Genomic DNA, 22,441 nt, shown 5'->3' on the forward strand with positions numbered 1-22,441 from the left:
CCCTCCCTCCCTCCCCCTCTCTCCCTCCATCCCCCCTCCCTCTCTCTCCCTCCACCCCTCCCTCCCTCCCCCCCTCCCTCCCTCCCCCCCTCCCTCTCCTCCCTCCCCCCTGCCTCCCTCCCCTCCCCCTCTACCTCCCTCCCTCTCTCCCTCCACCCTCCCTCCCTCTCCTCTCCTCTGCCCCCTCTCCTCCCCCCTCTCCCTCTCTCTCCCTTCCCTCCCTCCCTCCCCCTCTCTCCCTCCATCCCCTCTCTCTCCCTCCACCCCTCCCTCCCCTCCCCCCCTCCCTCCCTCCCCCCTCCCTCTCCTCCCTCCCCCTGCCTCCCTCCCCCTGCCTCCCTCCCCTCCCTCTCCCCTCCACCCTCCCTCCCTCCTCCTCTCCCTCTGCCCCCCCTCCCCTTCCCTCTCTCCCCCTTCCCTCCCTCCCTCCCCCCCACCCACCCCCCACCCACCACCACCACCACCACCACCCACCGCCGCCACAGCCGCTGATCACCTGGACTGGGTCTCCAAGGAAGACGGCGCTCACATCCTCACCGTGGGCGTCGGACCCAACATCTACATGTACGGCCGCCAATCCCTCCCGGCGCCTTCCTCCTGCACGGCGGTGCCGGCGTCGGCGGCGGGCATCGGCGTCGGCGGCATCGGCGTCGGCGGCATCGGCGTCGGCGGGAGACGCGGTGACGATGCCCATCGGCGGCAGCGTCCGCCAAGGCGCGACGTCACGCTGGGTGTTGCTGCGGGCGTTCCGCGTCGGGGGCTCGTCCGGGCTCGGCCGCGGCAGCTCCCCTCGGCCCGCGTGCCTCTCTTGGCTGCGCGACGGCGTGCTGGTGGCGGGCACCGGCTCGGAACTCAACGTCTACTCGCAGTGGAGCGCCCGGCCTCGCGGCCGCGGCGGTGCCGGCGGTGCCGGCGGTGCCGGCGGTGCCGGCGTTGCCGTGCGGTCGGCGGGGACCTTCCGAGGAACGGCAGGACAGTCGGTAAGTCGGCGTAAGCGGTCGGCCCCCCGGCACGAGGTTCGACCCGCTCCGGGGCTCGCTGGCCGACACCGCCGGTGGCGGTTATCTGAAGCGGCACCTGGGCCACCCCCTAGGTCGACTCGGCCTCAAACGAGCACCCGGCGGTGCGGTGTTGCAGCGAACATCGCCACTGGGGAGGCAAAGGCGGCCGGGGGGGTTGGGGGGGCGGGCGTGGCGCTGGCCACCCAAACCCCGCACTGTGTGCCGTTCCGGTGGATGAGTGGGTGGGTGGGTGGGTGAGTGGATGAGTGAGTGAATGGGTTGAGTGAGTGAGTGGGTGAGTTGGTGGGTGAGTGGGTGGTGGTGTGAGTGAGGGGGTTGGTGGGGTGGGGTGAGTGAGTGAGTGAGTGGGTGAGTGGGTTGGTGGATGGGTAAGTGAGTGAGTGGATGGGTGAGTTGGTGGGTGGGTGGGTAGGTGGGTGGGTGAGTGAGTGGGTTGGTGAGTGAGTGGGTTGGTGAGGTGAGTGGGTGGGTGAGTGAGTGTGTGGGTGAGTGAGTGGGTGAGTGGGTTGGTGGATGGGTAAGTGAGTGAGTGGGTGGGTGAGTGAGTGGGTTGGTGAGGTGAGTGGGTGGGTGAGTGAGTGTGTGGGTGAGTGAGTGGGTGAGTGGGTTGGTGGATGAGTGAGTGAGTTGGTGGGTGAGTGGGTGGGTGGGTTGGTGGATGAGTGAGTGAGTTGGTGGGTGGGTGAGGTGAGTGAGTGGGTGGGTGAGTGAGTGGATGAGTGAGTTGAATGGGTGAGTGAGTGGTGGGAGTGGGTGGGTGGGTGGGTGAGTGGATGAGTGAGTTGAATGGGTGAGTGAGTGAGGTGGGTGGGGTGGGTGAGTGAGTGGATGAGTGAGTTGAATGGGTGAGTGAGTGGGTGGTGAGTGAGTGGGTGAGTAGGCTGAACGTTGAGATTCAAAAAGTCCACGGCGTGACCAATATGTCTGAATCGATCTGTAATAAGGAAAGCCCACCAATAAGGGGTTTGACTGCCTTGGCATTTTAATTCGTCTGCGTACATAGCCCCCTCTCCTGGTCCTTCGCAGCTGATTGGCTCACAGGACGGAACAGGACGAGATTTCTCCGAAACGCCTCGGCCGTCCCCCTTGGCAGCGCGGCCGCTGCTGAGCCGGCAGCGTTGTAAGCCGCTCGTTTTCGCTGGACGCGACACGTTCACGCTCGACGTTTTTTTTTTAAAATCGGCCCCCGCCGTCCCGTTCGAAATGTTCCCCGTCACCCCAGTCGCGCGGACGGGGGGAAGGCCCCGCCGTGCCCTCCGTCGTCGTCCTGCCTGGCCGCCTCCGCCGCCTCCGCCGCCTCCTCCTCCGCCTCCTCCTACTCCTACCCGTCGTTGTCAGCGGGGGGCACGGCGGGAGACCCGGGGATATTCGAGGTGGCGCGAACCCTCTCGCCGACGCTGCCCCAGTACCACCCGAGCCAGCTGCTCGAGCTGATGGACCTCGGCAAGGTGAGCGCACCGGCGAGGCCGAGGTGGTGGGGGCCGCTCGCTCGGCTACTCGCTCAGCCGCTCGCTCGCTGGTTTGACCGTTTCACAAGGCGGGGGTTAGGTTAGGGTTAGGGTTAGGCCGATGGTTAGGGTTAGGTTCGGGGTTAGGGTTACGTTGGGGGTTAGGTTAGGGGTTAGGTTAGGGGTTAGGTTAGGCCGAGTGTTAAGTTTAGGGATGGGGCTAGGCCGAGGGTCCGGGCTAGGCCGAGGAGTAGGTCTAGGGACGGGGCTAGGCCGAGGGTCTGGGCTACGCCGAGGGTTAGGCTTAGGGATGGGGCTAGGCCGAGGAGTAGGTCTAGGGATGGGGCTAGGCCGAGGGTTAGGCTTAGGGATGGGGCTAGGCCGAGGAGTAGGTCTAGGGGCGGGGCTAGGCCGAGGGATAGGTCTAGGGACGGGGCTAGGCCGAGGGTCCAGGCTAGGTCAAGGATTAGGCTTAGGGACGGGGCTAGGCCGAGGGGTAGGTCTCGGGACGGGGCTAGGCCGAAGGTTAGGTCTAGGGACGGGGCTAGGCCGAGGGTCTGGGCTAGGCCGAGGGTTAGGCTTAGGGATGGGGCTAGGCCGAGGAGTAGGTCTAGGGATGGGGCTAGGCCGAGGGTTAGGCTTAGGGATGGGGCTAGGCCGAGGGTCCAGACTAGGCCGAGGGTTAGGCTTAGGGACGGGGCTAGGCCGAGGGGTAGGTCTCGGGACGGGGCTAGGCCGAGGGTTAGGTCTAGGGACGGGGCTAGGCCGAGGGTTAGGTCTAGCGACGGGGCTAGGCCGAGGGTCCAGGCTAGGCTGAGGGTTAGGTCTAGGGGCGGGGCTAGGCCGAGGGTTTGGGCTAGGCCAAGGGTTAGGTCTAGGGGCGGGGCTAGGCCGAGGGGTAGGTCTAGGGATGGGGCTAGGCCGAGGGTCCAGGCTAGGCCGAGGGTCCAGGCTAGGCCGAGGGTTAGGCTTAGGGATGGGGCTAGGCCGAGGGTCCGGGCTAGGCCGAGGGTCCGGGCTAGGCCGAGGGTTAGGCTTAGGGTCCGGGCTAGGCCGAGGGTCAGGGCTAGGCCGAGGGTTAGGTCTAGGGGCGGGGCTAGGCCGAGGGTTAGGTCTAGGGGCGGGGCTAGGCCGAGGGTTAGGTCTAGGGGCGGGGCTAGGCCGAGGGTTAGGTCTAGGGGCGGGGCTAGGTCGAGGGTCCAGGCTAGGCCGAGGGTTAGGTCTAGGGGCGGGGCTAGGCCGAGGGTCTGGGCTAGGCCGAGGGGTAGGTCTCGGGACGGGGCTAGGCCGAAGGTTAGGTCTAGGGACGGGGCTAGGCCGAGGGTTTGGGCTAGGCCGAGGGTTAGGTCTAGGGGCGGGGCTAGGCCGAGGGGTAGGTCTAGGGATGGGGCTAGGCCGAGGGTCCAGGCTAGGCCGAGGGTCCAGGCTAGGCCGAGGGTTAGGCTTCGGGATGGGGCTAGGCCGAGGGTCCGGGCTAGGCCGAGGGTCCGGGCTAGGCCGAGGGTTAGGCTTAGGGTCCGGGCTAGGCCGAGGGTCAGGGCTAGGCCGAGGGTTAGGTCTAGGGGCGGGGCTAGGCCGAGGGTTAGATCTAGGGGCGGGGCTAGGCCGAGGGTTAGGTCTAGGGGCGGGGCTAGGCCGAGGGTTAGGTCTAGGGGCGGGGCTAGGCCGAGGGTCCGGGGCTAGGCCGAGGGTCTAGGCCGAGGGTCCGGGCTAGGCCGAGGATTAGGCCGAGGGTCCGGGGCTAGGCCGAGGGTCTAGGCCGAGGGTCCGGGCTAGGCCGAGGATTAGGCTGAGGGCCCGAGGCTAGGCCGAGGGGTTAGGCCGAGGGTCCGGGGCTAGGCCGAGGGGGTTTAGACTTATGTCCAGGCCGATGACACTGACCGTGTCCACGCCGCCACCGCCGCTAGGTCCGCCGCACCAAGGCCATCCTCGCCCACCTGGTGAAGTGCATCGCGGGCGACGTGGCCCTCGTCGGGGGCGATCCGGAGGACGGCGGCGACGACGGCGGCGACGACGACGAGGAGGAGGACGACGACGAGGAGGAGGAGGAGGAGGAGGGCGGCGGCGGCGACGAGGAGTCGGAGGAGGGCGTCAGGGCGATCGCCGCGGGGGGGGCGGCCGCCGAGGCGGAGGCATGGAGGCGGAAGCGGCGCCACCTCTCGCGCACGCGGACCATCAGCGTGAGCGGCTCCACGACGGCCGGGCCGCGCGGGGAGGAGCGGGGGGGGCCAGCCGCGGGAGGGGGGCCGGCGGCGGCGGCGGCGGGGGGCCCGGGGGGCCCGGGGGGGCCCGGAGCGACGGGACGTTGCCTGCGGTCGGCGGGCAGCGCCGGGGGAGCGGCGGCGGGAAAGTCGGTGAGGTGACCCGGACTCGGACCCCTGAGACGCGGTTTAGACTGCAAGTCGCCACGATCGCTGCCGTCACCGTCATCGTCGTCATCGTCATCATCACCTCGATCATCATCACCCTGAGATCAGGGGCGGGCAGATTGTTTTTGACTCGCGCGCCACAATGGGGTTCTAAGATTTGACAGACGGGGCCGGGCCAGGAAACGGACGGACGGAGTGTTTGTGTGGAACTAAATACATGAATGACGCGTTAAAAATCATTGCGTGAAAGGATTTTGGCCTCTTGACAGGTAGCACAGCGTTTGTTTGCGAGGCAATTTAACAAATTGCACAAACATGAACCATACAAAAACGTAAATATAATAATAATAACAACAGGGTTTTTCCTCTTTCTTCTGACAACAAAACTGAAACCATATTTTAACAATGATTCATGTTTACTGCATTAACAACAATACTTGCAGTCAAAATGCAAAACAAAAAACACACACACACTATGATAATATAAAACACACACACTATAATAATTGATGCGATGTCCTTGAAACTGATTGGCCCACGCCAAGGGACGGCTTTTGCGTGAGCCTCGACCCAATTGGTGCTCGACCAGATGATGACTCCCCAAAAGGACGTCACCACAGCTCAAAGACAATGCCGCTGTCGAAGTAGCGAGGGCTCGGGGTGAGCATCTACATCATCATTAGACCTCCTTTTGCCGGTACCAATATTATAATAATAATAACAACAGGGTTTTTCAGCTTTTGTTCTGCCAACAGTAAAAAGTGGAAAAACCCTTTTGTTACATTTTGGTACAGGCAAAGGAGGTCTAATGAAATATAAAAACAAGTCGTGACTCCCGGTCAAAGTGCGCCATCTAATGGGGAAATGGGGGCATTACAGGAGAGAAAGGTAAAATTTAATTTAATAATAATATTATTACTTGGACAGGTTCGGCAGGCCGGATTAAAAAGCCCCGTTGGGCCGTCCTTTGCCCGCGTCTGCCCTGAGATCCACAGGTTTTAATGGCTGTGAGTCTCCAATGATAACCTGCACCACTATCATCACCACCACCACCACCTCCTTCCTCCCTCCTCCTTCCCCCCTCCTCCCTCCCTCCCTCCGCCACCTCCTCCTCTGGATTTAACCAGGCTGGATTGTGTGAGGAGCTCACAAATCCTCGAAAGATCTGGGCAAGGTCCCGTCGGTGAGCTCCTCCGGCGGGCAAGGCTGCGATGGCTGGGTCATGTAGCCCGCGTGCCCAGCCACCGCATGCCCAAACAGCTTTTGGTCCGGCCGGATCGAGGGGGCTAAACGGGCGCGGCACGGGCTAGAGAAGAGATGGAGTGATGTGGGACAGGAGGACGTGGAGCTGAGTGGACTTGCCGATGACTGGTACCAGCGGTGTCAAGATCGGCCTCTGTGGAGGAGGCTCGTGAAGGACGCTACTGGGCAGTTGGAGGTAGTCGCCCTCCAACAACCATGGAGGGCGGAGGAGCGAGGCTCACAACAACGAGCGGAGCGCCGGGTGGCTAAAGCACAGCGGGTTGGCACAGTAGGGGGCACAGGTGGTGCACCAGCCAGTCATCACAGTCAGTCGACCCGTGGCACCTGGGTCTGCCCCGTGACCTCCTGCCAGCGGGCGTTCGACACTTCACGTGGCCTCAGGGTGCACATGGCCTGGCACAAGCGTCGTGGTGACGTCACCGCCACTTAGTGGCGAATGGCTGTTGTTGTTGTGTGTGTGCGTGTGTGGGTGTGTGTGTGTGTGCCATTCCCTGTACACCTTGGGGTGCGACAGGGATGTCCTCTGGCTCCCACATTATTTAACATCTATTTTGACCACGTAGTTCGTGAAGCCTTCAATAGCTGTACCGGGGGAATCTCCATATGGTACAGATATAATGGGAGGCTGATCGATGCCCGGGTGCGGTGAAGGGATGGCTCCCTATTGCTCAACCACGTTATGTATGCTGATGATTTGGTAATAGCTGCTCAGTCAGAGGAGGAGTTGGAGACGCTGCTGCTGAGACTGGAGCGTGCCACTAAGAGGTGGGGCCTTACCATCAGCCCCACCAAAACTAAGCACCTGCCTGGGTATTTTGTACCATCGGACACTCCACCCCCACAACTCCCGATCGGTGATGGGGCAGTTGTGGAGAGAGTGGAGAGTTTCCCATACCAGGGCAAGGTGCTTATGACCGGCTCCAGTTTAACAGCAGAGGTCTCACTCCGAATCAGTCGAGCGGTAATATCTTTTCATCGGTTGCGTAACGCTGTGTGGAAGCTACCTGGTCTGTCGCTCCGCACTAAGCTTCAGGTCTTCTCGGCCACGGTCATTCCCTCCCTTCTCTACGCTTGCGAAACGTGGACCCCCCTAATGGAACATCTTCGCCGGTTAGAAACATTTTAGGCTGGCCTGCCTACGATCCATCCTGGGTTTAACCAGACTGGATTGTGTGAGGAGCTCACAAATCCTTGAAAGATCTGGGCAAGGTCCCATCGGTGAGCTCCTCCGGCAGGCAAGGCTGCGATGGCTGGGTCATGTAGCCCGCATGCCCAGCCACCGCATGCCCAAACAGTTTTTTTTTGGCCGGATTGAGGGGGCTAAGCGGGCGCGGCACGGGCTAGAGAAGAGATGGAGTGACGTGGTACAGGAGGACGTGGAGCTGAGTGGACTTGCCGATGACCGGTACCAGCGGTGTCAAGATCGACCTCTGTGGAGGAGGCTCGTGAAGGATGCTACTGGGCAGTTGGAGGTAGTCGCCCTCCAACAACAACGGAGGGCGGAGGAGCGACGCTCACAACAGCGAGCGGAGCGCCGGGTGGCTAAAGCACAGCAGGTTGGCACAGTAGGGGGCACAGGTGGTGCATCAGCCAGTCATCTCAGTCAGTCGACCCGTGGCACCTGGGTCTGCCCCGTGACCTCCTGCCAGCGGGCGTTCGACACTTCACGTGGCCTCAGGGTGCACATAGCCTGGCACAAGCGTCGTGGTGACGTCACCGCCACTTAGTGGCGAATGGCGGTTGTTGTTGTTGTTGTGTGTGTGACTGTGTGTATGTGTGTGTGTATGACTGTATGTATGTGACTGTGTGTGTGTGTCTGTGTGTATGTGTGTGTGTGTGACTGTGTGTATGTGACTGTGTGTGTGTGTATGTGACTGTGTGACTGTGTGTGTGTGTGTGACTGTGTGTGTGACTGTGTGTATGTGTGTGTGTATGACTGTATGTATGTGACTGTGTATGTGTGTGTGTGTATGTGTGTGTGTGTGACTGTGTATGTGTGTGTGTGTATGTGTGTGTGTGTGACTGTGTGTGTGACTGTGTGTGTGTATGTGACTGTGTGTGTGTGAATGTGTGTATGTGTGTGTGTGTATGTGTGTGTGTATGACTGTATGTATGTGACTGTGTGTGTATGTATGTGTGTGTGTGTCAAGGCCTCCCCGTGTGTGGAGTACGCGCGTATTGACTCCGTGCCTCCGCTGCCGCTCTACGCCCTCCTGGCCGCCGATGCCACGGACGCCGGGCCTCGTCCCCCGGGGCCCCCCCAAGCCGGGCCTCGTCCCCCGGGGCCCCCCCAAGCCGGGCCTCGTGCCCCGGGGCCCCCCACCTCTGGGGAGGCCCGAGACAGGGGTCAGTTCCGGGGCCGTTGTAGAGACGCACGAGTGATGGTGGTGGTGGTGGTGATGGCGGTGGTGGTGGTGGTGGTGATGGTGATGGCGGTGGTGGTGGTGGTGGTGATGGTGATGGTGGTGGTAATGGAGGTGGTAGTGGTGGTGGCGGTGGTGGCGGTGGCCATGGTGGTGGTGGCGGTGATGGAGGTGGTGGTTGTGGTGGTGGTGGTGGTTGTGGTGGTGGTGGTGGTGGAGGTGGTAGTGGTAGTGGTGGTGGGGGTGATGGAGGTGGTGGAGGTGGCGGTAGTGGCGGTGGTGGTAGCGGTGGTGGTGGTTGTGGCGGTGATGGTGATGGTGGTGGTGGTGGCGGTGATGGTGATGGTGGTGGTGGTGGCGGTGGTGGCGGCGGTGGTGGTGGTGGTAGCGGTGGTGGTGGTGGTGGTGATGGTGATGGTGGTGGTGGTGGTGGTGGCGGTGGTGGCGGTGGTGGTGGTGACGGTGGTGGTGGCGGTGATGGATGTGGCAGTGGTGGTGGTTTTTTGTTTAAAGCGCGTACGTAACGCCAGTCTAAAACCCGTCTCTTTGTCTGTCCGCCCGCCCATCCATCTGCCTGTCTGTCCGTCTCTCTCTCCGTCTCTCTGTCCACCTGTCCACCTGTCTCTCCGTCTCTCCGCCTGTCTCTCTGTCCACCTGTCTCTCTGTCCACCTGTCTCTCTGTCCACCTGTCTCTCTGTCCACCTGTCTCTCTGTCCACCTGTCTCTCTGTCCACCTGTCTCTCTGTCCACCTGTCTCTCTGTCCACCTTTCTCTCTGTCCACCTTTCTCTCTGTCCACCTGTCTCTCTGTCCGCCTGTCTCTCTCTCTGTCCGTCTCTCTGTCCACCTGTCTCTCTGTCCACCTGTCTCTCTGTCCACCTGTCTCTCTGTCCGCCTGTCTCTCTGTCCGCCTGTCTCTCTCTCTGTCTGTCTGTCTCTCTGTCCACCTGTCTCTCTGTCTGCCTGTCTCTCTGTCCACCTGTCTCTCTGTCCACCTGTCTCTCTGTCCGCCTGTCTCTCTGTCCGCCTGTCTCTCTGTCCACCTGTCTCTCTGTCCGCCTGTCTCTCTGTCCACCTGTCTCTCTGTCCGCCTGTCTCTCTGTTTCTCTGTCTGTCTGTCCACCTGTCTCTCTGTCCGCCTGTCTCTCTGTCCACCTGTCTCTCTGTCCGCCCGTCCCTCCGCCCGCCCCGCCTCGCGCGACCCATCCACCCCCTCCACCCACCACGACGAAGACCGCGGTGGCTACGGCGGTGGCTACGGTGGTGGTGGTGGTGGTGGTGGCTACGGTGTTGGTGGTGGTGGTGGCCACGGTGGTGGTGGTGGTGGTGGCTACGGTGGCTACGGTGGTGGTGGTGGCCACGGTGGTGGTGGTGGTGGTGGTGGCGGCGGCTACGCCTCCCTCTTCGCCTCCCCCGCGGCGCTGGAGCCGCCCGCCTTGGACGACGACTTTGTCGGCGGCGGAGCCTCCACCGCCTCCACCGCCTCCGCCGCCTCCCGCCTCCACCGCCCCCGCCGCCACCGCCCCCGCCGCCGCCGGCCCCGCCCGTCGTCTCGAGGCCCCGGACACTTCGGGCCCGAGCTCGCCAGGGTCCTCTCGGCCCACCTGGTCCACTCCAGCCTGCCAGGCCTCTCCAGCCTGGAGCAGATGTGCCTGCTGGCCCTCGCCGATACGGTCGCAGGCACCGGCACGCACGCCGTGGGTGGGCGCGGGCTGGCCGGTGGGTGGGAGGGTGGGGTGGGTGGGAGGGTGGGTGGGTGTGGGTGTGGGGTGGGGTGGGTGGGTGAGGTGAGTGGGGTGAGGTGAGTGGGTGAGTGTGTTGGTGGGTGGGTGGGATGAGTGGGTGAGTGTGTTGGTGAGTGTGTTGGTGGGTGGGTGGGTGAGGTGAGTGGGGTGAGGTGAGTGGGTGAGTGTGTTGGTGGGTGGGTGGGTGGGATGAGTGGGTGAGTGAGGTGGGTGAGTGGGTGGGATGAGTGGGTGTGTTGGTGGGTGGGTGGGTGGGATGAGTGGGTGAGTGACGTGGGTGAGTGGGTGAGTGTGTTGGTGGGTGGGTGGGATGAGTGGGTGAGTGACGTGGGTGAGTGGGTGAGTGTGTTGGTGGGTGGGTGGGATGAGTGGGTGAGTGTGTTGGTGGGTGGGTGGGTGAGTGGGTGAGTGTGTTGGTGGGTGGGTGGGTGGGATGAGTGGGTGTGTTGGTGGGTGGGTGGGTGGGATGAGTGGGTGAGTGACGTGGGTGAGTGGGTGAGTGTGTTGGTGGGTGGGTGGGTGGGTGGGATGAGTGGGTGAGTGTGTTGGTGGGTGGGTGAGTGGGTGAGTGTGTTGGTGGGTGGGTGGGTGGGATGAGTGGGTGAGTGGCGTGGGTGAGTGGGTGAGTGTGTTGGTGGGTGGATGGGATGAGTGGGTGAGTAACGTGGGGGGAGTGGGTTGCGGGGGAGTGAGTGTGTTGGTGGGTGGGTGAGTGAGGTGGTTGAGGTGAGTGGGGTGAGGTGGATGGGTGAGGTGAGTGGGTGGGTGTGTTGGTGGGTGGGTGGGTGGGATGAGTGGGTGAGTAACGTGGGTGAGTGGGTGAGTGTGTTGGTGGGTGGGTGGAATGAGTGGGTGAGTGTGTTGGTGGGTGGGTGGGTGAGTGGGTGAGTGTGTTGGTGGGTGGGTGGGTGGGATGAGTGGGTGTGTTGGTGGGTGGGTGGGTGGGTGGGATGAGTGGGTGAGTGACGTGGGTGAGTGGGTGAGTGTGTTGGTGGGTGGGTGGGTGGGATGAGTGGGTGAGTGTGTTGGTGGGTGGGTGAGTGGGTGAGTGTGTTGGTGGGTGGGTGGGTGGGATGAGTGGGTGAGTGGCGTGGGTGAGTGGGTGAGTGTGTTGGTGGGTGGATGGGATGAGTGGGTGAGTAACGTGGGGGGAGTGGTTGCGGGGGAGTGAGTGTGTTGGTGGGTGGGTGAGTGAGGTGGTTGAGGTGAGTGGGGTGAGGTGGATGGGTGAGGTGAGTGGGTGGGTGAGGTGGTGGGTGGGTGAGGTGAGTGGGGTGAGGTGAGTGGTGGGTGGGTGGGTGAGGTGGGTGAGTAACGTGGGTGGGGGGCTGGGTGGGGGGGGTGTGAGGTGGATGGGTTGTGAGTGGGTGGGTGAGTTATTGAGGTTTGGTGGGTGGGTGAGGTGGGTGGGGTGGGTGGGGTGGGTGGGGTGGGTGGTGAGTGGGTGGGTGAGTTATTGAGGTTTGGTGGGTGGGTGAGGTGGGTGGGGTGGGTGGGGTGGGTGGGTGGTGAGTGAGAAGGGTGGGTGGTGAGTGGATGGGTGGGATGAGTGATCGGGTGACTGAGTATCTGTGGCTATTGGAGTGAGTGGCTGTAGCCGTTACTGTGGCCATGAATGTTGCTATGGCTGTTGCTATGACTGTAGCCATGACTGTAGCCATGACTGTTGCTATGACTGTTGCCATGACTGTCGCTATGACTGTCGCTATGGCTGTTGCCATGACTGTTGCTATGGCTGTTGCTATGACTGTAGCCATGACTGTCGCTATGGCTGTTGCCATGACTGTTGCTATGGCTGTTGCTATGGCTGTTGCTATGACTGTAGCCATGACTGTTGCTATGACTGTTGCCATGACTGTCGCTATGGCTGTTGCCATGACTGTTGCTATGGCTGTTGCTATGACTGTAGCCATGACTGTTGCTATGACTGTAGCCATGACTGTCGCTATGACTGTAGCCATGACTGTTGCTATGGCTGTTGCGATGGCTGTTGCCATGACTGTTGCTATGGCTGTTGCTATGGCTGTTGCTATGACTGTAGCCATGACTGTTGCTATGACTGTTGCCATGACTGTCGCTATGGCTGTTGCCATGACTGTTGCTATGGCTGTTGCTATGACTGTAGCCATGACTGTTGCTATGACTGTAGCCATGACTGTCGCTATGACTGTAGCCATGACTGTTGCTATGGCTGTTGCGATGGCTGTTGCTATGACTGTAGCCATGACTGTAGCCATGACTGTTGCTATGACTGTAGCCATGACTGTTGCTATGACTGTAGCCATGACTGTCGCTATGACTGTAGCCATGACTGTTGCTATGGCTGTTGCGATGGCTGTTGCCATGACTGTTGCCATGACTGTTGCTATGGCTGTTGCTATGACTGTAGCCATGACTGTTGCTATGACTGTAGCCATGACTGTAACCATGGCTGTTGCTATGGCTGTTGCTATGGCTGTTGCTATGACTGTAGCCATGACAGTTTCTATGACTATAGCCATTACTGTTGCTATGGCTGTTGCTATGACTGTAGCCATGACTGTTGCTATGACTGTAGCCATGACTGTAACCATGGCTGTTGCTATGGCTGTTGCTATGGCTGTAACCGTGGCTACCGCAGGCTCCGCCCCCAGCTCACTGAGCGACGCCGACGGCCTGGCACTGGGGGGAGGTGCCGGGGGTGGGGGCTACGCTTCCATGGCAACCGGTGAGCCCCCCCCCCCCGCCCCCACTCACCCCCCCCACTCACCCCCCCACTCACCCCCACCCCCTCCTGTCACAGGCGGTGGTGGTGGTGGTGGACACCGTTGTGTCTGTGTGTGGTGGTGAGCAGGTGGTGAGGCACTGGACGAGTGTGGGGTGAGGTTCCTGCTTGCGATGAGGCTCCACCTCTGCCTGCTCACCTCACTCCCTCCCGTCTACCGCACCCAGCTGCTTCACCAGGGTGAGTGGCACTCACCTTGCCCGCTCGCTCACCAGCTCACCAGCTCACCAGCTCACCCGCTCACCCGCTCAGTCACTCACCCACTCAGTCACTCAGTCACTCAAACACCCACTCACTCACACACTCATCCACTCACTCAGTCACTCAAACACCCACTCACTCACCCACTCACCCACTCACTCACCCGCTCACTCACCCGCTCACCCACTCACTCACTCACCCACTCACTCACTCACCTTGCCCGCTCGCTCACCCGCTCACCCGCTCACTCACTCATCCACTCACTCACTCACTCACCCACTCACCTACCCACTCACTCACACACCCACTCACTCACCCACTCACTCACTCACCCACCCACTCACTCACCCACTCACTCACCCACTCACTCACTCACCTACTCAGTCACTCACTCACCCACCCACCCACTCACCCACCCACCCACTCACCCACTCACTCACTCACCCACTTACTCACTCACTCACCCACCCACCCATCCACCCACTCACCCACCCACCCACTCACCCACTCACTCACCCACCCATTCATCCACCCACCCACCCACTCACCCACCCACCCACCCGCCACTCACCCACTCACCCACCCACACCCCACTCACCCACCCACCCACTCACTCACCCACCCACCCACTCATCCACTCACTCACCCACTCACCCACTCCACCCACTCACTCACACACTCACCCACTCACTCACCCACTCACTTACCCACTCACCCACCCACCCACTCACTCACCCACCCACCCACTCATCCACTCACTCACTCACCCACTCACCCACCCACCCACTCACTCACCCACTCACTCACTCACTCACCCACTCACCCACTCACTCACGCACTCACCCACTCACCCACCCACTCACTCACTCACCCACTCACCCACCCACTCACTCACTCACCCACTCACCCACTCACCCACCCACTCACTCACTCACCCACTCACTCACTCACCCACCCACCCATTCACCCACCCACCCACACACTCACCCAACCACCCACCCGCCACTCACCCACTCACTCACTCACTCACCCACTCACTCACTCACCCACTCACTCACTCACCCACCCACCCACTCACCCACTCACTCACCCACCCACCCATTCACTCACCCACCCACCCATTCACTCACTCACCCACCCACTCACTCACTGACCCACTCACTCACCCACTAACCCACTCACTCACCCACTCACTCACCCACCCACACCCACTCACCCACCCCCCACTCACCCACCCTCCCCACACTCACCCCTCCCCCCCCTCCCCCCCCCCTCCCCCTCCTCCCCTCCCCTCCCCCCAGGCCTGTCCACGTGCTACTTTGCCTGGGCCTTCCACTCGGAGGCGGAGGAGGAGCTGCTGCTGATGGTGCCGGGCGTGATGGCCGGAACTGCCCAGTGGGCTCACCTGAAGGCGATGGGCGCGGGCTGGTGGTTGCGCAACCTCAACACGCTCCGGAGGGCCGTGGAGAAGGGGAGGCCGCACTCGCTGGGGGAGCGGGAGGGCCACGGGTCGGATTCTCGCTCACTCGCTCACTCACTCACTCATTCATCCACTCAGTCACTCATCCACTCACTCACTCACTCATCCACTCATCCACTCACTCACTCATCCACTCACTCATCCACTCACTCATCCACTCACTCATCCACTTACTCACCCATCCACTCACTCACTCATTCATCCACTCACTCACTCATCCACTCAGCCCTCCACTCACTCATTCATCCACTCACTCACCCACTCATCCACTCACTCATCCACTCACTCACTCATTCATCCACTCACTCACCCACTCATCCACTCACTCATCCACTCACTCACTCATTCATCCACTCACTCACTCACCCACTCATCCACTCACTCATCCACTTACTCACTTATTCATCCACTCACTCATCCACTTACTCACTCATCCACTCACTCATCCACTCACTTACTCACTCACTCATCCACTCACTCACTCACTCATCCACTCACTCATCCACTCACTCATCCACTGACTCACTCACTCATCCACTCACTCATCCACTCACTCACTCACTCATCCACTCACACACTCGCCCATCCACTCACTCACTCATCCACTCACTCACTCACTCATCCACTCACTCACTCATCCACTCACTCACTCACTCATCCACTTACTCACTCACTCACTCATCCACTCATTCACTCACCCACTCACTCATCCACTCACTCACTCATCCACTCACTCACTCACTCATCCACTCACTCACTCATCCACTCACTCACTCATCCACTCACTCACTCATCCACTTACTCTCTCACTCATCCACTCACTCATCCACTTACTCATCCACTCACTCACTCACTCATCCACTCACTCACTCATCCACTCACTCACTCATCCACTCACTCACTCATCCACTCACTCACTCATCCACTCACTCACTCATCCACTCACTCATCCACTCACTCATCCACTCACTCACCCACTCACTCATCCACTCACTCACTCACTCACTTACTCACTCACTCATCCACTCACTCACTCATCCACTCACTCACTCATCCACTCACTCACTCATCCACTCACTCACTCATCCACTCACTCATCCACTCACTCATCCACTCACTCACCCACTCACTCATCCACTCACTCACTCACTCACTTACTCACTCACTCATCCACTCACTCACTCACCCACTCACTCACTCATCCACTCACTCACTCATCCACTCACTCACTCATCCACTCACTCACTCATCCACCACTCACTCACCCACTCACTCACTCATCCACTCACTCACTCATCCACTCACTCACTCATCCACTCACTCACTCATCCACTCACTCACTCATCCACTCACTCACTCATCCACTCACTCATCCACTCACTCATCCACTTACTCACTTATTCATCCACTCACTCACTCATCCATCCACTCTCTCACTCATCCACTCACTCACTCATCCACTCACTCATCCACTCACTCACTCATCCACTCACTCACTCACTCACTCATCCACTCATTCACTCACCCACTCACTCATCCACTCACTCACTCATCCACTCACTCACTCACTCATCCACTCACTCACTCATCCACTCACTCACTCATCCACTCACTCACTCATCCACTTACTTCTCTCACTCATCCACTCACTCATCCACTTACTCATCCACTCACTCACTCACTCATCCACTCACTCACTCATCCACTCACTCACTCATCCACTCACTCACTCATCCACTCACTCACTCATCCACTCACTCACTCATCCACTCACTCATCCACTCACTCATCCACTCACTCACCCACTCACTCATCCACTCACTCACTCACTCACTTACTCACTCACTCATCCACTCACTCACTCACCCACTCACTCACTCATCCACTCACTCACTCATCCACTCACTCACTCATCCACTCACTCACTCATCCACTCACTCACTCATCCACTCACTCACTCATCCACTCACTCATCCACTCACTCATCCACTTACTCACTTATTCATCCACTCACTCACTCATCCATCCACTCTCTCACTCATCCACTCACTCACTCATCCACTCACTCATCCACTCACTCACTCATCCACTCACTCATCCACTCACTCATTCATCCACTCACTCACTCATCCACTCACTCACTCATCCACTCACTCACTCAGCAACTCACTCACTCACTCAGCCACTCACTCATCCACTCATCCACTCACTCACTCATCCACTCACTCATCCACTCACTCATCCACTCACTCACTCATCCACTCACTCTCTCACTCATCCACTCACTCACTCATCCACTCACTCATCCACTCATCCACTCACTCACTCATCCACTCACTCATCCACTCACTCATCCACTCACTCACTCATCCACTCACTCACTCATCCACTCATCCACTCACTCATCCACTCACTCACTCAGCCACTCACTCACTCAGCAACTCACTCACTCACTCAGCCACTCACTCACTCAGCCACTCACTCACTCAGCAACTCACTCACTCACTCAGCCACTCACTCATCCACTCATCCACTCACTCACTCATCCACTCACTCATCCACTCACTCACTCATCCACTCACTCTCTCACTCATCCACTCACTCACTCATCCACTCACTCATCCACTCATCCACTTACTCATCCATTCACTCATCCACTCACTCACTCATCCACTCACTCACCTCATCCACTCATCCACTCACTCATCCACTTACTCACTCATCCACTCACTCACTCACTCATCCACTCACTCACTCACTCATCCACTCACTCACTCATCCACTCACTCACTCATCCACTCACTCATCCACTCACTCATCCACTCACTCACTCATCCACTCACTCATCCACTCACTCACTCATCCACTCACTCACTCATCCACTCACTCACTCATCCACTCATCCACTCTCTCACTCATCCACTCACTCACTCAGCCACTCACTCTCTCATCCACTCATCCACTCACTCACTCATCCACTCACTCATCCACTCACTCACTCATCCACTCACTCTCTCACTCATCCACTTACTCACTTATTCATCCACTCACTCACTCATCCACTTACTCACTCACTCACTCATCCACTCATTCACTCACCCACTCACTCATCCAGTCCACTCACTCACTCATCCACTCACTCACTCATCCACTCACTCACTCACTCATCCACTCACTCACTCACTCATCCACTCACTCACTCATCCACGCACTCACTCATCCACTCACTCACTCACTCATCTACTCACTCACTCATCCACTCACTCACTCATCCACTCACTCATCCACTCACTCACTCATCCACTCACTCTCTCACTCATCCACTTACTCACTTATTCATCCACTCACTCACTCATCCACTCACTCACTCATCCACTTACTCACTCACTAACTCATCCACTCACTCACTCACTCATCCACTTACTCACTCACTCACTCATCCACTCATTCACTCACCCACTCACTCATCCACTCACTCACTCATCCACTCACTCACTCACTCATCCACTCACTCACTCACTCATCCACTCACTCACTCATCCACTCACTCACTCATCCACTCACTCATCCACTCACTCACTCATCCACTCACTCACTCATCCACTCACTCACTCAGCAACTCACTCACTCACTCAGCCACTCACTCACTCATCTACTCACTCACTCATCCACTTACTCATCCACTCACTCATCCACTCACCCACTCACTCATCCACTCACTCACCCACTCACTCACTCATCCACTCACCCACCCACTCACTCACTCATCCACTCACTCACTCTTCCACTCACTCACTCACTCATCCACTCACTCAATCATCCACTCACTCATCCACTCACTCATCCACTCACTCATCCACTCACTCATCCACTGACTCACTCACTCATCCACTCACTCACTCATCCACTCACTCACTCATCCACTCACTCATCCACTTACTCATCCACTCACTCATCCACTCACTCACTCATCCACTCACTCACTCATCCACTCACTCATCCACTGACTCACTCACTCATCCACTCACTCATCCACTGACTCACTCACTCATCCACTCACCCACTCACCCACTCACTCACCCACCCACTCATCCACTCACTCACTCATCCACTCACTCATCCACTCACTCACTCATTCATCCACTCACTCACTCACTCGTCCACTCACTCACTCACTCATCCACTCACTCACTCACTCATCAACTCACTCACCCACTCACTCACCCACCTACCCACCCACCCACTCACTCACTCACGCACCCACTCACACACTCACTCACTCACCCACTCACCCACCCACCCACTCACTCACCCCCCCACCCACCCACCCACTCACCCCCCCGCCTACCCACCCACCCACTCACCCCCCCACGCACCCACCCACCCCCCCACCCACCCCCCCACCTACCCCACCCACCCACCCACCGTGTGTGTCCCAGGTCGCCAAGGCGGCGTTCCAGCAGCGTGGAGACCCCCTGGACGCTGCCCTCTTCTACCTCGCCCTGCACAAGAAGGGGGTCCTGTGGGGGCTCTTCAGGTGACGGGGGCGGGGGGCTGGGTGGGGGGGCTGGTGGGTGGGGGGCTGAGTGAGTGAGTGGGTGGGTGTGAGGGGTGCTATGGAGACTCTTCAGGTGGCGGGGGTGGGGGGCTGAGTGGGGGGCTGGTGAGTGGGGGGCTGGGTGGGTGGTGAGTGGGGGGCTGAGGGGTGCTGTGGGGACTCTTCAGGTGATGGGGGTGGGGGGCTGGGTGGGTGGCTGGTGGGTGGGGGGCTGGGTGGGTGGGGGGCTGAGTGGGTGGGGGGCTGAGTGAGTGAGTGGGTGGTGAGTGGGGGGCTGAGGGGTGCTGTGGGGACTCTTCAGGTGACGGGGGTGGGGGGCTGGGTGGGTGGGTGGTGAGTGAGTGGGTGGTGAGTGGGTGGTGAGTGAGTGAGTGGGTGGTGAGTGAGTGAGTGGGTGGTGAGTGGCTGAGTGAGTGGGTGGTGAGTGGGTGGTGAGTGAGTGAGTGGGTGGTGAGTGAGTGAGTGGGTGGTGAGTGGGTGGTGAGTGAGTGAGTGGGTGGTGAGTGGCTGAGTGAGTGGGTGGTGAGTGGGTGGTGAGTGAGTGAGTGGGTGGTGAGTGAGTGAGTGGGTGGTGAGTGGGTGGCTGAGTGAGTGAGTGGGTGGTGAGTGGGTGGTGAGTGAGTGAGTGGGTGGTGAGTGAGTGAGTGGGTGGTGAGTGGCTGAGTGAGTGGGTGGTGAGTGGGTGGTGAGTGAGTGAGTGGGTGGTGAGTGAGTGAGTGGGTGGTGAGTGGGTGGCTGAGTGAGTGAGTGGGTGGTGAGTGGGTGGTGAGTGAGTGAGTGGGTGGTGAGTGGCTGAGTGAGTGGGGTGGTGAGTGGGTGGTGAGTGAGTGAGTGGGTGGTGAGTGAGTGAGTGGGTGGTGAGTGGGTGGCTGAGTGAGTGAGTGGGTGGTGAGTGGTGGTGAGTGGGTGAGTGGGTGAGTGAGTGGCTGAGTGAGTGAGTGGCTGAGTGAATGGCTGAGTGAGTGGCTGAGTGATTGGCTGAGTGAGTGCATGGCTTAGTGAGTGGCTGAGTGAGTGGGTGGCTGAGTGAGTGGGTGGCTGAGTGATTGGCTGGGTGAGTGAGTGGCTGAGTGAGTGAGTTGCTGAGTGAGTGGCTGAGTGAGTGGCTGAGTGAGTGACTGAGTGAGTGAGTGGTTGAGTGAGTGGCTGAGTGAGTGAGTGGCTGAGTGAGTGAGTGGCTGAGTGAGTGAGTAGTGAGTGAGTGGCTGAGTGAGTGAGTGGCTGAGTGAGTGGCTGAGTGGGTGAGTGGCTGAGCGAGCAAGTGGCTGAGTGAGTGAGTTGCTGAGTGAGTGAGTGGCTGAGTTAGTGAGTGGCTGAGTGAGTGGCTGAGTGAGTGGCTGAGTGAGTGAGTGGTTGAGTGAGTGAGTGGCTGTGTGAGTGAGTGACTGAGTGAGTGAGTGGTTGAGTGAGTGAGTGAGTGGCTGAGTGAGTGAGTGGTTGAGTGAGTGAGTTGCTGTGTGAGTGAGCGAGTTGCTGAGTGAGTGAGTGGCTGAGTGAGTGAGTGAGTGGCTGAGTGAGTTGCTGAGTGGCTGTGTGAGTGAGTGGCTGAGCGAGTTGCTGAGTGGCTGAGTGGTTGAGTGAGTGAGTGGCTGAGTGAGTGAGTGGTTGAGTGAGTGAGTGGGTGTGTGAGTGAGTGGCTGAGTGAGTGAGTTGCTGAGTGGCTGTGTGAGTGAGTGGCTGAGCGAGTTGATGAGTGGCTGAGTGGTTGAGTGAGTGAGTGGCTGAGTGAGTGGCTGAGTGGTTGAGTGAGTAGTTGAGTGAGTGAGTGGCTGAGTGAGTGGCTGAGTGAGTGGCTGAGTGAGTGAGTTGCTGAGTGAGTGGGTGGGTGAGTGGCTGAGTGGGTGGCTGAGTGAGTGGCTGAGTGAGTTGCTGAGTGAGTGGGTGGGTGAGTGAGTGAGTGGCTGAGTGAGTTGCTGAGTGAGTGGCTGAGTGAGTGAGTGGCTGAGTGAGTGGCTGAGTGTTTGAGTGAGTGAGTTGCTGAGTAAGTGAGTTGCTGAGTGAGTGAGTTGCTGAGTGAGTGAGTGGCTGAGTGGTTGAGTGAGTGGTGAGTGAGTGGCTGTGTGAGTGAGTGGCTGAGTGAGTGGCTGTGTGAGTGAGTTGCTGAGTGGTTGAGTGAGTGAGTTGCTGAGTGAGTGAGTGGCTGAGTGAGTGGTTGAGTGAGTGGCTGAGTGGTTGAGTGAGTGGTTGAGTGGCTGAGTGGTTGAGTGAGTGAGTGGTTGAGTGAGTGGTGAGTGAGTGAGTGGCTGAGTGAGTGAGTGAGTGGCTGAGTGGTTGAGTGGCTGAGTGGTTGAATGAGTGGCTGAGCGAGTTGCTGAGCGAGCGAGCGGGCGTCTCTGCGTGCGTGTGGTTGCAGGTCTCGTGGCGACGTCAAGATGACTTCCTTCTTCAGCAACAACTTTGGCGAGGAGCGATGGCGTCGTGCTGCACTCACCAACGCCTACGCGCTGCTGGGGAAGCAGAGATTCACTCACGCTGCAGCCTTCTTCCTATTGGCTGGCTCGCTGCACGACACAATAGAGGTGGGGGGGTGCCCCCCACTAACCACCCACCCACTAACCACCCACCACCCACCCACTAACCACCCACCCACTAACCACCCACCACCCACCCACTAACCACCCACCCACCACCTACGCCCTGCTGGGGAAGCAGAGATTCACTCACGCTGCAGCCTTCTTCCTATTGGCTGGTTCGCTGCACGACACGATAGAGGTGGGGGGGGTGCCCCCCACTAACCACCCACCACCCACCCACCAACCACCCACCCACTAACCACCCACCCACTAACCACCCACCACCCACCCACCACCACCCACCCACTAACCACCCACCAACCACCCACCAACCACCCACCCACCAACCACCCACCCACTAACCACCCACCCACTAACCACCCACGAACCACCCACCCACTAACCACCCACCCACTAACCACCCACTAACCACCCACCAACCACCCACCCACCAACACCTACGCCCTGCTGGGGAAGCAGAGATTCACTCACGCTGCAGCCTTCTTCCTATTGGCTGGCTCGCTGCACGACACGATAGAGGTGGGGGGGTGCCCCCCACTAACCACCCACCAACCACCCACCCACCAACCACCCACCCACCACCCACCCACTAACCACCCACCCACTAGCCACCCACTAGCCACCCACTAGCCACCCACTAGCCACCCAACAACCACCCAGTAACCACCCACTAACGACCCACACACCACAACCAC

At 59.4% G+C, this 22,441-nt stretch overlaps 1 protein-coding gene across 1 annotated transcript; it reads left to right on the forward strand.

Moving 5' to 3' along the window:
* Nucleotides 1-687: 687 nt before the first annotated feature.
* On the forward strand, nucleotides 688-21,947 carry LOC142922659 (uncharacterized). The gene is made up of 10 exons (XM_076063494.1): nucleotides 688-980; nucleotides 2,245-2,470; nucleotides 4,378-4,824; nucleotides 8,253-8,448; nucleotides 9,698-10,183; nucleotides 12,830-12,916; nucleotides 13,043-13,153; nucleotides 14,476-14,643; nucleotides 19,092-19,191; nucleotides 21,566-21,947. The coding sequence occupies exons 2-10, from the start codon at nucleotides 2,456-2,458 to the stop codon at nucleotides 21,825-21,827; spliced, it is 1,872 nt and encodes a 623-aa protein (XP_075919609.1). The 5' UTR covers nucleotides 688-980; nucleotides 2,245-2,455; the 3' UTR covers nucleotides 21,828-21,947.
* Nucleotides 21,948-22,441: the final 494 nt, after the last annotated feature.

Source organism: Petromyzon marinus, unplaced genomic scaffold (assembly GCF_048934315.1).
Source record: "Petromyzon marinus isolate PM22_M1 ecotype Great Lakes invasive population unplaced genomic scaffold, UKy_Petmar_22M1.pri1.0 PM_Scaffold_135, whole genome shotgun sequence".
In the NCBI taxonomy this organism is placed as follows: Eukaryota; Metazoa; Chordata; class Hyperoartia; order Petromyzontiformes; family Petromyzontidae; genus Petromyzon; species Petromyzon marinus.